General features: G+C 46.6%; 1 protein-coding gene across 1 annotated transcript in view; it reads right to left on the bottom strand.

The window, feature by feature from the left end:
- Positions 1-1,493: 1,493 nt before the first annotated feature.
- The window catches only part of Tep1 (telomerase associated protein 1), a 47,627-nt gene continuing 34,265 nt past the window's right edge, over positions 1,494-14,855 (bottom strand). The window contains 15 exon segments of the mRNA NM_022591.2: positions 1,494-1,722; positions 1,933-2,037; positions 2,142-2,350; positions 2,457-2,562; positions 4,457-4,553; positions 4,704-4,847; positions 7,505-7,629; positions 7,770-7,906; positions 8,330-8,459; positions 8,540-8,616; positions 8,798-8,930; positions 10,261-10,368; positions 12,034-12,147; positions 12,913-13,073; positions 14,622-14,834. Of these exon segments, the coding sequence (NP_072113.1) occupies positions 1,600-1,722; positions 1,933-2,037; positions 2,142-2,350; positions 2,457-2,562; positions 4,457-4,553; positions 4,704-4,847; positions 7,505-7,629; positions 7,770-7,906; positions 8,330-8,459; positions 8,540-8,616; positions 8,798-8,930; positions 10,261-10,368; positions 12,034-12,147; positions 12,913-13,073; positions 14,622-14,834 (1,982 nt within the window). The 3' untranslated portion in view covers positions 1,494-1,599.

Consider the following 14,855-nt stretch of genomic DNA (forward strand, 5'->3'; position numbering starts at 1 on the left):
TGTGTTGTGCACGCCTGTGTGCACACACGGAGGTTAGCGGAAGGTGTTGGATGTGTGCACTAGCACTCTGCACACTCCCCTTGATACAGGGCTCTGAATCTGGAGAAAGGCTGATGCTTAGCAAGTCCCAGCCCTTCAGTCCTTTGCCCTCCAATGCTGGATTACAGGCAGTGCAGCCACACTCTGCTTTTTTTAAGATTTATTTTTAAGAATGTGTATGTGTGTCTGAAGTATCTGTGTGCAGCCAGTGCATTTATTAACTAAGTCACTACACTGGCCCCTCATTTTGTCTTTTAAGACAGGATCTCACTGTAGATACCCAGCTGTCTTAGAACTGGCTACGTAGGCCAGGATGGCCTAGATTTCAAGAGAAAGCCTCCTTCCTTGGCCTCCTAACACAGTCACATGCTATGCTTTACAGTAATGTTTACAGAGTCAGACATGGTATCACACACCTTTAATCCCAGCACTTGGGAGGTGAGGAAGGAGTTTGACAGAACTCTGAGTTCAAGGACAGAACGTCATAAGTAAGTATCAATGTAAATCTGTGACATGATTATTCCACTTGTCAGCATGTAAGCTTTATCGACTTCATTGTGGTTTCATTTTTCCTTTGTTCTTCAGAATAGGGTTTCTCTATATAATTCTGGTTGTCCTGGAACTCTTCCTATAGACCAGGCTAGCCTCGAATTAAAAATCTACCTCCCAAATGCCCCTGCCTCTGAACAGAAATTATGAATACCATAGCTGACTCTTTTAAAAGAACACTTGATGAAAAGATCTATTTTTATTTTATGTGTATGAGTGCTTTGGCTACATGTACACCTGTGTACCACATGTGTGCAGTGCCTATGGAGGCCAGAGAGGGCGATGGACTTCCTGGAACTGGAGTTACAGCGAGCTGTAAGCCACCATGTAGGGACCGAGACTCAAAACCCAGTCCTCTGTATGAGTGGCCAGTGCTCTTAACCATAGAGTCATCTCTCCAGCTCCATGAACTTCAATTTGAGGGAGAAATAGGTTTGTGATTTTGTTCAAGAATGCCAATTAGTCTATTAATGAGTGCTTACAAGTTGAATGTAAAGTCAAAAGACTCTGCCTTTGATGCCTCGACTTCTCCCTCTGGCCAGTTAGCTCTGGGGAGAGGACTGTGTCTGTGACAGGAACCTAGCACCGTCCTAGGTCTGTCTGTTTCTTCCTAAATGCTCACAAGTCTACTGACTTTAACTCATTCTTACCTCCTCCCATGATCAAACAAGAGCCCCTCAGGTCTCATCAAGCTAAGTACTGGTCACCAAGAGTCTTCCTCCCTTCTGACCAGAATGGAACCTTAGAACTTAGGCCAGAAAGGGACACAGGAATAGAGCCTACCTATTAAAGATGTGGCTCATTTTCTTGCAGTTCTTATAAGAATGAATGTTAAATTGGGAAAGAGCATTCATATCCTTCCCTGTTGATCTAAATCCACTAGAGAAGACAAGCAGGCTTACACGTTAGATCTTCCAACACTTTATTTTATAACCTTATTAAGAATATAGACACTGGTGTCTTCAGGTGACCATCATCCGGTGACACCATCTTTGTCCTGATTCTTCATCTTCATTCCCAAGATAGAAAATACAAGTTTCCTTGTGCATCTCCCACAGCAAGCTGCAGGGGAGAGCTGGGCTCCATCCAAGGTTCCAGACAGCTCACCGGCCCTTCACATCGGAACAAGCCGAGCTGAGGCAGGAACAGAAATGGGGGAGGTGAGGCTATCAGCCTGCGGTCTCCTTATTACCTTTCTCTCAAATAAATACCTTAGGCCACCCCAAGAGAGAGTGAAGAAAACAACTTTCATCTCTTTTTCACACCTTATCCTACATTCGTTTTCTTGCACTAGTCCCTTCTTAGCTTGTGCACACACGTACACACACACAGACCCACACTTACCAGCTGCATACTGGGTCTCTCCCACAGCTTAACATCTCTGTCCTCTGAAGCAGTCACCAGCAATCCGGGCAGCACATGGAGGGCCGTGACAGAGCCCAAGTGAATCTCGGAGAGGAGGAGAACAGCATGAGTTCTCAGGGAGGCCTTTCAATGACAGAAGCAGCAAGGGCTGCTGCGTCAGATTTGGAACTGCCTCCCTCCAAGCTCACCTTTTTACACTGCCGTGCCTTTAAATGTGTGGGTTCTACCCAGCTATCCATGCAGAATAAGCCTGGGGACGAATCTGTCCCCGGAGTTCGACTTTTAGGGTTTCTTGATTTTTTCTGCCAGATGTTATCTACGACCCACTCTCCTTCTGGGGTACACTCAGATAAGTTCCACAGCATCCCATCAGAGGTAGCACACAAAAGCGAGGACCCTGCCATTTTAAGAGCAGAGTTAGCCAGGGCTCAGGCCTTTAGGACCCACCAGCCTCCCCTAAGCCAGCCCAGAAAGACCACTCTGGTCCTTCTACTGCCACTAACCAGACTCAGGTTCAGCCTGAGTGATTGATACTGGGGACCCATTAGGATTATTTAAGTTCAGATTGAAGTCCAGGGTCTTTTCAAACTTCCCTGACTCCTCCTGCTCCTGTGAAGGGATAGGTGGATAGGTAACTTTGTTTAGTTCATGACACAATTCCACTACCAAAGCTCTAAGATAGTCAGGATATATATATTATATATATATATATATATATATATATATATATATATATACACATATTTTATATATTTTTTTTAAAAAAACACAAACAAAAGACAAAAACCAAAAACCCACCACACCTGCGAATAAAGTATGTGCATCAAATGGACGCATGCAGAATCCACTCATGAAGTCCCCTGAGGTGGAGCTGGGGAACATTTCTAACATCTGATGTTGTTCTCATGCCCCATCCCAATTGGTAGGAGAGACCCCAAAGCTGGCAGCAGATTTTAGTGTCATGATGTACTCCAATTATTACAAACTCCACTTAAGTGAGATCTCGGTAGTGTGGACATGTTTTGTGTCTGGCTTCCTTTGCAGACCAATATGTCTGTGTTTTCCCATGTGTCAACACTCAGTGTCATGTTCTGCCTTTTCCGTCACACAGCTATATGCTGAGTTACATGTCCAGGTATGGCTATGTTGAATTAAGCTGACACGGATGTGCCTGTGCCTGTGCCTGGCATTTGGGGACTATGTCCACTTACTTCACTTAAGTACGTATTTAGGAACAGAATCACTGCTACTTAGACAGACTTTGTAGGTGACTTAGTAGGTATCAGATTGGGATTTCTTAAACTTTCCAGAAACAAGAGACCTCAGGAATCTCGGAAATGAAATCTAGCTCTGACAGAACCCCAATCAGTTAAGTGTAAAGCATCTCTGAGGTAACTGCACCATGCGCCATGACAGAAACATAATGTAGCCCTTGACCTCAAAATGCTAACACTGACAGAGGTCAAAAAAAAAAATCACAATTAAGAAAACTAGGACACAGGCCTGAAATGGTGGCTGGCACAAGCCTTTAATCCCAGAATTAGGGAGGAGTATCTCTGAGTTCTAAACCAGCCTGCCTGCTATATGGAGTGAGTCCCCAGACAGGACAGCCAGGGCTGCACAGAAAGCCTGGGGGGTGGGGGGAATAGAGGATTAGAGAGATGGCTCGGCAGGTAGGAGTAATTGCCAGCAAGCTGAACAACTGAGTAACTCTGAGTTTGCTCTCTAGAACCCACACAGTAGGAGAGAACTAACCTCAACAAGTTGTCTTCTAACTTCCACAAACATACTATGGCTTACAAGTGCCCCCAAACACACACACACACACACACACACACACACACACACACACACACACACACACACAAATAATTTAAAGATGAAAAAAAGAACTGAGCACAGTGTCACACATCTCCTAGCACTCAGGAAGCAGAGGCAAGCAGGTATCAGTGAGCTCCAGGTCAGTCATGGCTACATAATGAGCCCTTGCCTCAAAATGACTGGAAGGAAGGGAAGAAGGAAAGGAGGGAGGGAGGGAGGGATGAAGGGAGGGGAAGGAGAAAGGAATAGAAAGAAGGGAAGGAAGGAAGGAAAAAAGGAAGGAAGGAAGGAAAAAGGAAGGAAGGAAAAAGGAAGGAAGGAAGGAAAAGGGAGGAAGGAAGGAAGGAAAAAAGGAAAAAGGAAGGAAGGAAAAAGGAAGGAAGGGAGAGGGAAGAAAAAGAAAACAAGAAAGGCAAAGAAAAAGAGAGAAGAACAAGAGAAAGGAAGAATGAAGGAAAGAAAGACCTCCTAGGTTTCTGACTTGCAAAAAATTTTACAACTCTGTTTCGCATAGTGAAGTCTTACATGGAAACTCGCATCCAAAGATTGCTCCAGGGGAAGAGCACTGAGAGCACTGGAGCCACCTGCCTTTCCCTCCCCATATCCTCCACGATGGGATCCAGTGTTTAAATGCATTGGTTCTATGCAAATGTTCGTTTTAACACACCCAAACAGGGCTCACCAAGATAGAAAGAGATCCAGAGTTTCCCTGCTGCAGGTAAAACAGGCCATAGTCTTTGCTGGTGCACAGTATAGAAGAATGCACTGCATACCTCCTGCTGTTTATAAGAAAGGAAGAGACTGAGCCCAGGACTGCCTCTCCAGGCCCCAGTGCTTTACCCTGAGTCCGACTCAGTCTCAGGGTAACCACTAACCCACTTCTTCTCCTTCTTTTCAACCCAAGAGGAAAAGGCATTTTTAGATCTTACCAGATCGAAGATGGAGTAGACCCGGGCTTCATCTGTAGCAATTCTACATCCTCTTTCATCAAAATGAGAGACTGGCCGTCAGGCGCCAGGGCCATACCTGTCAAGACTCCCAAGTCCTCCTGCAGAACTCTCTTCAGATAAAGTCTGTAGTGCAGAAGACACAAACAAACCGAGAAGGGCAATCCCTAAGCTAACCTTTCAGATGCTCAAGTATTCCTCATGAATGTACTTTCCTATACTCTCCTCACGAATGAAGTATAAAACATGCTGACCTGCCCTGGATATCCGCTCCTAACCATTTGTGTGCATGCTTGCCTGCTCCTGTACTGGGATCAGACCCAGAGCCTCTGGCAGGATTCAGACAAGCACTCGAGCACTGAGCTCTATTCCCAACACCTGTCCTCCTTATGTCAACATCCACCATCATTCTCCCTTACTTGCTCGAGAGAAGATGCTCTAACATTGCTGTCTTTTACTTCCATCTATAAGTTCTGTGGGCTGGAGAGATGGCTCAGCGGTTAAGAGCACTGACTGCTCTTCCAGAGGACCTGAGTTCAATTCCCAGCAACCACATGGTGGCTCACAACCATCTGTAATGAGATCTGATGCCCTCTTCTGGCCTGCAGGCATGCATGCAGGCAGAACACTGTATGCATAATAAATAAATAAATATTTAAAAAAAAATGAGTTCTGTGGATGCTTCCTCTGTAACACAGAGGCCTCCAACCTCAGCACAATTGACTCCATAATGGCAGTGCCCTTTAGGCTGGGAAACTCAGCAGAAAGGCCTAATCCTTTAGTTCTGGAAAAGTATCTATGTGTCTTTGTGTACTAACTTTGCCTTTTGGCTTCTGCAGTTCCGCTTCTGGCTAACTGTTCTTGTTAACTGAAATATGTCAACCCAAGGGATTTTTTTGTGCTTAAAAGCTCACCCTGAGGGGTTGGGGATTTAGCTCAGTGGCAGAGCACTTGCCTAGCAGGCGCAAGGCCCTGGGTTCGGTCCCCAGCTCCGAAAAAAAAAAAAAAAAAAAAGAATTTAAAAAAAAAAAAAAAAAAAAAAGCTCACCCTGAGAGAGGCTCGGGATCCCAAATACCCAGTGTAGTCTCTGACCAGCAATAAAGACTTTCTTTTTTTTTTTTTTTTTTTTTTGGTTCTTTTTTTCGGAGCTGGGGACCGAACCCAGGGCCTTGCGCTTCCTAGGTAAGCGCTCTACCACTGAGCTAAACCCCCAGCCCCAATAAAGACTTTCTATTGGCTTAGACCTGTGCCCAAGTAGTGTTCTCTGGTGGATACCCCACAACACCTTCAGCACACGCTCAGTTTTGCATCTTCTCCTGTCTACCGCCCAGGCCAGGGCCCCTATTAAGTCTTTCTACAAGGCAGAGCAGAGCTGTACAAGGTCTCCCTACCTTCACCATCTCTTTACCACTCTATCCTCTTCCCTACCATCATGTCCCTGCTCTAAAACTCAGATCACAGAGCAGGGCATTGACCAACGCTGGAGTCTGTGTTGGGCATGTGTGGGCACTGCTTGATTCCAGTATCAAACCCCCAAAGAATAAAGTGTGGGCTCTTGGTGCTGCCTTCTAGGAATTTAGCAGGAATTTGACATTGGGCTAGGACAAGGAAGTAGGCTCAAGGTAAATACAGCTGAGGAACGTATGATATTCTTTTTATCTTGGTCATCCTAACAAGCCTTTACACAGTCACCATGGGACTTTGTTTATTGCTTTGTCTGACTACTTTGCCTTTGATCTAAGAACTGACCCTATTCTTTGTATGTACCCAGAATGATATAAAAGCAGACAGGAAAAAAAAGAAACCTGCTTCAGCTTCAGCACTGGCTGGAGTCATGTTATAATGTTGTCTAATTGTCTTTTCTCTCTTTAATCCTCACTGAGACCCTGTTGACTGACTGAGCTGGCTTGGTCAATAAAGCCAGACCGTGGCTGGCACATGTCTTTAATCCCAGCATTCAGGAGGCAGAAGCAGGTGGATCTCTGAGTTTGATGCCAACCTGATCTACACAGCAATTTCCAAGATATCTAGGAGCACACAGAAACTCTGCTTTGAAAAGCAAAAGCAAAACAAACAAATAAATAAAAACAATTCACTGGTAGCACACTGTCTGGCCCAGAACTTGTCATCAAGTAGGTATTTAAGAATCATTCATGGAGAGATGACTCAGTGGGTTAAGAGCACTGACTGCTCTTCCAGAGGTCCTGAGTTCAAATCCCAGCAAATACATGGTGGCTCACAACCATCTGTCATGGGATCAGATGCCCTCTTCTGGTGTGTCAGACACACCTACAGTGTACTCATATAAATAAAATAAATAAATCTTAAAAAAAAAAAAATTATTCATTTAAACTTACAAGACCGAGGCAGGCGAGAGGGCTTAGTGGGTAAGGGCACTTGCCAACAAGCCTGACTACCTGACTTTGATCGCCTGAACCCACATGTTGGTAGGTGAGCCAATTCCCTCAGATTGTTCTCTGACCCCTGAGCACACAGATGAAGACTATAAAGACAGAACAAACGAGAAAGGCACTACTTTGGCTAACCTCCCTCAGGCTACTCAACTCCACAGGGGCTACTCACAAATAAAGTAGTAGGAAGCAAAATGACTTTGCTGCCCCAATTCCTTGCCACATATACACACAGAGATCAATAAAACAACCAATAAAGCCAGGGGCAGCTGACATCCTATCACAGTCCCACCCGAAGGCAGGCATAGAAAGATCATATAACAAAATCCTGGTATACGTAGCCATTCCCATCAGCGGCTGCCTTGCTTCACCTGAAATTGGTGCATGTTGAACCTTTCCTCAGTTCCACTTGCCACTCACTGACATTTTCATTAGCACTGAGAACAAAGAATGCATTTGCGGAGCACCAGATCAGGTCACTGACGCGGCCTGGAGCCTGTGTACGAAGCAGGTTTAGTTCAGTACTTTTGAAGGACGAGCATAAACCTTTCACCTCCCAGGCATGCAGGCAAAACTCCAACCCACAGAGGTTCCATTAAACACACGGGTGGACAGAATTCATATAGACCAAGATACCCGTGCCGTAGCCACAGCCTGCGCTTTCTGCCACAGCGTTAGTTCCCCAGCTTCATTTCCAGACACCACCAGAGAACCATCTGGTGCCCACGCCACAGCGGTGATGACCGCAGAACTCCTAGGTTTGCAGGTATCATCTGGAGAAGAAAGGAGAGAACGCACTAAGAACTCTGCACTGGGCTCTCAGGAGCGGTGCACTCCTTTAATCCTAGCACCAGGGACCTCTCTGAGTCTAAGGCCAGCCTGGTCTATATAGCAAGTTCTAGGCTGGCTAAGCCTACAGAGTGAGACACTGGACACATAGAGAGAGGGAGAGGAAGAGGGAAAGGGAGGGGAAGGGGGAGGGGAGAAGGAATGGAGAGGGAAAGGGAGGGGAAGGGGGAGGGGGAGAGGGAGGGGAGAGGGAAAGGGAGGGGAAGGGGGAGGGGAGAGGGAAAGGGAGGGGGAGAACAAAATTGGGCAACTGGATGGGTGGATGGGATAAAGAGTTATTAGGCTACCCTGGTATCCCTTGTTCCACTCACCTTCCTTTATATGACCTCCCTCTCCCCCTCCCTCACCTGCTTCCTTAGGGATCTGCCAGAGTCGTACAGAGCTATTGTCTGAGGTCAGCAGGAGGCCTGAGGCCTCTGAAGCAGCAGCAGCTGTGACTGGACCACTGTGTCCCTGCAGGGTATGTATTTGGCACACCTAGGAAGAAGAGGGTTGCAAAGGTCATCCCGTACACCTTCTCTGTCACGTCCCTACTCCAGTTCTTGCAGAGAACTCACCAACAGGGGATGCCACAGCTTTGTGGCCCCATCCAGTCCAACAGTCACCACCAGAAGCTCTGATCCAGGCTGTCCAGCTGAAAAGACAGGGAAACCAACTCAGAGGGAATGGCTAGGCCCAGTGTCAAAGGCCTATAACGGAGGGCTGGCCTAGCAAGCACCAGTCCTAGGTTTAAACTCTAGTACTGAAAAAGAGGAACAGGAAATGGAAGAGGAGGAAATAAAGGGGGAAAAGGGGAAAGGCTAGCAGGTCGATACCTGGACGGGGTTCCAGAGCAGCCGCACACTGGCTAATGGGTCCGGAATGGGCAGGGATGCTGGTCAGCTCCACACCCTGACGGTCCCACACTTTCAAGGTCCCATCCCGACTCACAGATACAATGTGTTCCTCCTGTCCGCAGATCACAGAGTCAGAGGACAGTCATGGTGGGCAGGACATGGGAAGTAGTTTAGCAGCCTGGGACCGCACTAGCCTGAAGTATGCATACCACTGTCTTGTAATAATTCTCCTGGCAGCCTGAGACCCTGACCTGCATGTACTAAGCATACTCCCCTCTCCAAACCACACACCAAACAACCCTGTCACCAGCCCAAGTCCCCCACGTGCCCAGAGCTGCCCACGCTCCTCTCTGTGAACAATGGAAGACATTTCTCTTCCCGATAACATCCGTCAAACATAGACAGGTTCCATCCCATCCTACTCTCTTCTGTCTGGGTATGAAGGCAGTAGGACTGATCTGGCCCGAACTGGTTTTGGATGCATGCGTAATAAAGCAATCTGTCACTATCTGGTGTGCATGTGATTAAAAGCAGATACACCGTGGCAAATGACATATGCATCAAGTGAAAGCGTATTTAATCCAAGTCTCTCGATAACAATAGAGAACCACTCAGACTATACCCTATACCCCTAGGAATCCAGCTCCTCCCTCTTTCAGACCTTACCCTTCACTCAGGACAGCATGTCTTTTTGCTTGTTTGTTTTTTGAGTCAGGGTTTCTCTGTTTAGTCCTGATTGTCCGGGAATTTACTCTATAGATCAGGCTGACCTTGAATTCATAGATATCCACCTGTCTCTGAGTGCTGGGATTAAAGGCATGCACGACACTGCCCAGAGGCAGCATATCTTACCTATGTATTAACTTGCTTTGCATAAAATGATCTCTCTGCTTTCATAGTCTATGTGTATGTGCTTTTTTTTTTTTTTATTTTAATTGGTAGGGGAGGCGTTGTGTGCACATGAGTGGAGGTGCCCAAGGAGAACAGAGGCTTCAAGGTCTCCCTGGAGATACATGGGTGTTGGGAATTGAATGCAGGTCTTCTGGAAGCGTTCTTACTGCTGAACCATCTCTCCAGCCCATTCTGCATGTGCTTTTATTTAATTCCTGATTAAGACACCAAGAACTTAGAAAATACCTGGTTAAGACCTCTGGCCCCTCCAGAGAGGGAAAGGTAAACATCAGAAACTTGTAAGATGTAAAAGGCTGAGGGATGCAGAACTGTGGCGTTGAGTGGTTTGGAAAGTCTTGCCAGAAATCCATAACACTAGGAGGATGTGTTTTCACGTGCCACCCAGCACACCGACCATCAGGCCCAACACTGGAACCCAGTCCAAGTATCACAGTTTTACTATTTGCCACTGAGATTAGACACCTAGTGCATCCCATCTCCCAGATCCTCCCGGCCCTCCCAGAGAATGCTGGTGCAGTCCATCGCCTTACCACAGCAACCACAGCGCTCACGGCACTCTGGTGACCTGGGAACTGGCCAAGTTGCTGTCCTGCCTCTGGGTTCCAGAGTCCCACAGAGCCATCACTAGAGCAGGAGATCTGCAGTCACAAGTGAAAGGAACAAGAACGTCAACATTCCTCTGGCATTTTTTTGTGTGACTTTGAGACAGGGTCTCACTAGGTAGCTCTGGTTGGCCTGGAACTCACTATGCTAGGATTAAAGGCATACAGCACCATGCCTGGGTCCTTTCTTATATCTTTTTTACAAACAACACAAGACTTCTACATAGGGAAAATGAACATCACAAACCCCAAGAAAATAATCTGAGATTAATTCTACGCCTTAGGAGCAAATAAATCATAGCTTCTCACTCTCAAATAAATCTTTCACTCTCAAGCATTCCAAAACTTTAGAGACAGTACTGTATCTTGTTAGGAACATGGGCTTTGGGGCTAGAAATGCCTATGGTTGCAAAACTACCCTGTTCTAGAAGATATGAATTTGCTCCTCAGCCCCCCAGACCAGGTAGCTTATAATGACCCGGAACTCCGGTTTTAGGGGATCCATCATTCTCTCCTGGCCTCAGGCACAGTACTCACATGCACAGACCCACAAAGACACACTTTTAAAGAGTTATTTTTAAAGATTTATTTATTTAATGTATGAGTACACTGTAGTTACTTTCAGACACACCAGAAGAGGGCATCGGATCCCATGACAGATGGTTGTGAGCCACCATGTGGTTGCTGGATCATCCTGTGAACTCAGGACCTCCGGAAGAGCAGTCAGTGCTCTTAACCATTTGCTGAGCCATCTCTCCAGCCCACAAATATTTTTTTAAAAAATGTAAGTCTTTAAAAAAGAGCACCTGGAGGGGGTTGGGGATTTAGCTCAGTGGTAGAGCACTTGCCTAGGAAGCGCAAGGCCCTGGGTTTGGTCCCCAGCTCTGAAAAAAAGAACAAAAAAAAAAAAAAAAACCCAAAAACACCTGGGGGCTGGAGAGATGGCTCAGTGGTTAAGAGCACCGACTGCTCTTCCAGAGGTCCTGAGTTCAATTCCCAGCAACCACATGGTGGCTCACAACCATCTGTAACGAGATCTGGTGCCCTCTTCTGGTGTATAGGTGTACTTGCAGGCAGAATGCTGTATACATAATAAATAAATCTTTAAAAAATAAAAATAAAAATAAAAAAGAGCACCTGCCTAGTATGTGCAAGGCCTTGGGTTCACTATCCAACACTGAAATAAGGCAGAGGGCTTTCTTATCAGAACATTTATTGGCTCTGAGATGGTAGAATGGCTCAGTGGGTAAAGCTGCTTACCACCAAGCCTAACAACCTAAGTTCAATCCCTAGAAACCATATGCAAAAAGAGAACACTGACTACTTACTACAAGTTGTCTTTTGACCTCCATGTGCATAGCATGGCACAATGGCACATCCCTCTGCACACGCTCACAGACGCACACAAAAGGGCAAGGAATGTAAATAAAAAGAGTGCCTCCCAGCTCAGCTTTATCTCTGGCATGACCTTAAAAATGCTTTTCTGGGGTCAATTTTCTTCTCTGGGAAGGAGACATAAAGGTAGGGTCTACTTTCCAGGGTACTGTAAAGATTAATTGTGGTAATAAACTATGTACGTAGCCAGCGAAGGTTAGCATGGCTATCATTAACAGATGCTAGGAAAAGTTTGAGACGCAGATTATGGTTTTCCCTCAGGATACTTGCTGGGCCCTGCTTACTCCTTCCCGTTCCTTCACTCACCAGGATGTTGTCTTTGGTCCACGTACAGCCAGTGATCCAGTCTCGATGACAGGACGAGAACGTGTGAATCAGGAGAGGGGCTTGGGCTACCTTGACGTCCCAGCAGAGGAGATTCTGGGAAGGTAAGGACGGGGACTCTTCAGGACACAGACCATGGAGTGCTGAAGCCATTTCAGAGAGGGGTTGTTTATATCTGACAATGTCTCATGAGGCCTAAGCTTGCCCGGGACTACCTCCCAAGCTAATGATCTGATCCTCGAGCCTTCATCTCCTAAGTACTGAGACCAAGGTAAGTGCCACCACACCTGGTTTCAAGCAGGGAGGTTTTTTTTTTTTTTTTTTTAAAGATTTATTTATTTATTATATATAAGTACACTGTAGCTGTCTTCAGACACACCAGAAGAGGGCATCTGATCTCTTTACAGATGGTTGTGAGCCACCATGTGGTTGCTGGGAATTGAACTCATGACCTCTGGAAGAGCAGTCGGGTGCTCTTAACCGCTGAGCCATCTCTCCAGCCCAAGGGGAGGTTTTTTTAAGATTTATTCATTTATTATATATAAGTACACTGTAACTGTCTTCAGACACACCAGAAGAGGGCACTGGATTTCTTTACAGATGGTTGTGAGCCACCATGTGATTGCTGGGAATTGAACTCATGACCTCTGGAAGAGCAGTCGGGTGCTCTTAACCGCTGAGCCATCTCTCCAGCCCTCAAGCAGGGAGTTTTAAAGGAGAGAAAGCGTAAGGCATGCAGGTAGACCCATCTGCACATCTGACAGATCAAAAAGTTCAAGAGGGCAATGGGAAATAGACCATTCAGGAATCTGGGAACAGAGGGGCTGTGGGGCCCTGGGATTACATCCTTCTGTAGCTCACCCGATCCCTGCCCGCTGTGGCCAAGATGCGTCCATCCGGGCTGAAGCTACAGCAGCACACCGGCCCCTCGTGTCCCCGGAGTTCAGCCGCACAGGGCAACTCTTCTACTGCATGTGGCTGTGTCAGCAGCTGTCTTGGCCACAGTCGCACCGTGAAGTCCTCTGCGTTGATGAAACAGAAAGGGAAGTGCTTTCTGAAAGCAGAAGCTAGACTGGCCTAGGAGCCAGAGGAAACTGTGGAAGCAGAGCTCAGTGTCTGAGTTCAACTCCCAGGAAGTGGGATGGTGAGTCACCAGAATGTGCAGAGGTCCCGGGCAAGGGGCAGTCACTACATAAGCTCACAGCATGTACCCCAGCTTCTGCATGGCAGAACTCAAGTCAAGAGTCTGGCTCCGTGTGTCTGTAACTGCCCACCACACTTCTCACAGCAGCTGCAGCAGAAGCTTTTTCTCAAGGCCTCAACTCACATTCACCTCACCATCTGTGAGGATCAAGCCTCTGCTTCCAGAGGACCAGTATGGTTCTGCGGTGCCTTTCCTCCTCCTCCCTCTAGAAACAGTCTAGAATAATCATGGGCGATGAACACCGTAGCCATAATGGTTTTGTGTAGCGTGTAAAGATTATCCTTGTATTATTCAAATGCTGATTTCCCTGCCCCCCATATCTAACATGGCATTATAATGTTTATTCCAAGTATCTCCTGTTTCAAGTCTGTGTAAACATTCTTCCTCCTCATTTATTCTCTGACTTGTCAATAAAGCTGATTAGTCAATAGCTGAGCAGAGAGAGAGAGAGAGAGAGAGAGAGGAGGAGGAGGAGGAGGAGGAGGAGGAGGGGAGAGGAGGGGGGGAGGAGAGGGGAGGGGAGAGGAGAGGAGAGGAGGGGGAGGGGAGAGGAGGAGGGGAGAGGAGAGGAGAGGAGAGGAGAGGAGAGGAGAGGAGAGAAGAGAAGAGAAGAGAAGAGAAGAGAAGAGAAGAGAAGAGAAGAGAAGAGAAGAGAAGAGAAGAGAAGAGAAGAGAAGAGGGGGACAGAGTCGTGAGGAGAGAGTGTGAGAAGCAGCATAGGAAGAAAACATCTGAAGCAGAGAGACCTAGAACAATATTAAAATGCAAGTATCATGGGCACTTTGGCTGGGAGGTAGCCAGACGAGATTAGAGATTTAGAGTACATTAATAACTCAGCTATGTGTTGTAAGCATATCATATAAAAACATAGTCTCTGTCTCAATTACTTGGGAGTTAGTTGGGGGTGAGAGAGAAACTGTCACCCTTTTAAAATTACATTAATAACCGATGCCCTGTGGGGCAAGCACTTGCATAGACTCCAAACTTGGGACAGAAATCTAAACTTAAAAAAAAAAAAAAAGGCTTAAAGCCTTAAAATTTCCTAGAGAAAGTGAGAACAAGCACTCCCTGGTACCAAAGGCAATTTCCCAGCAAAAGAGCAAGAAAGCAAAGGAGTCAAACGCTCAGGGCTTCTTGAATAGACCCCTACCCGACATTAAATCCCCAGAGGGACAAAGCAGAGGCAAGGCTTTTAAGAAGCCCCAGCTGCGTAAAAAAAAATGACTCTTTGACAGAACGGATTCAAAAGCTGTAAATAAACACTGTATGTGCATGGATTTTGATAAGCGTGCACAATTAGTTATAAATCGAAGGCTGACACCAGCATATTTCAAAGAAATGATTCAATAGCACTGTCCAGTAGTACCTGAGGCAGAAGCCAAGAACTCCTGGGAGGCAGCCAGCCCCAGCACAGGCTTCTGGCACACGGATGACAGCCACAGGGACTGAAGGGAGTTTCTCCTGAGCATCCAGCCATGCAGGGAGCCATCTTCTGCACCACTCACCAAGACGCTGGGACTCAGCCAGACCAGTGCAGACACCGCCACATTTAGCTCTTGGCATTGAGCCTCCTGGGGACCTAGAAAATGAAAGAGTACAT

This window comes from Rattus norvegicus, chromosome 15 (genome assembly GCF_021556685.1).
Source record: "Rattus norvegicus strain SHRSP/BbbUtx chromosome 15, alternate assembly SHRSP_T2T, whole genome shotgun sequence".
In the NCBI taxonomy this organism is placed as follows: domain Eukaryota; kingdom Metazoa; phylum Chordata; class Mammalia; order Rodentia; family Muridae; genus Rattus; species Rattus norvegicus.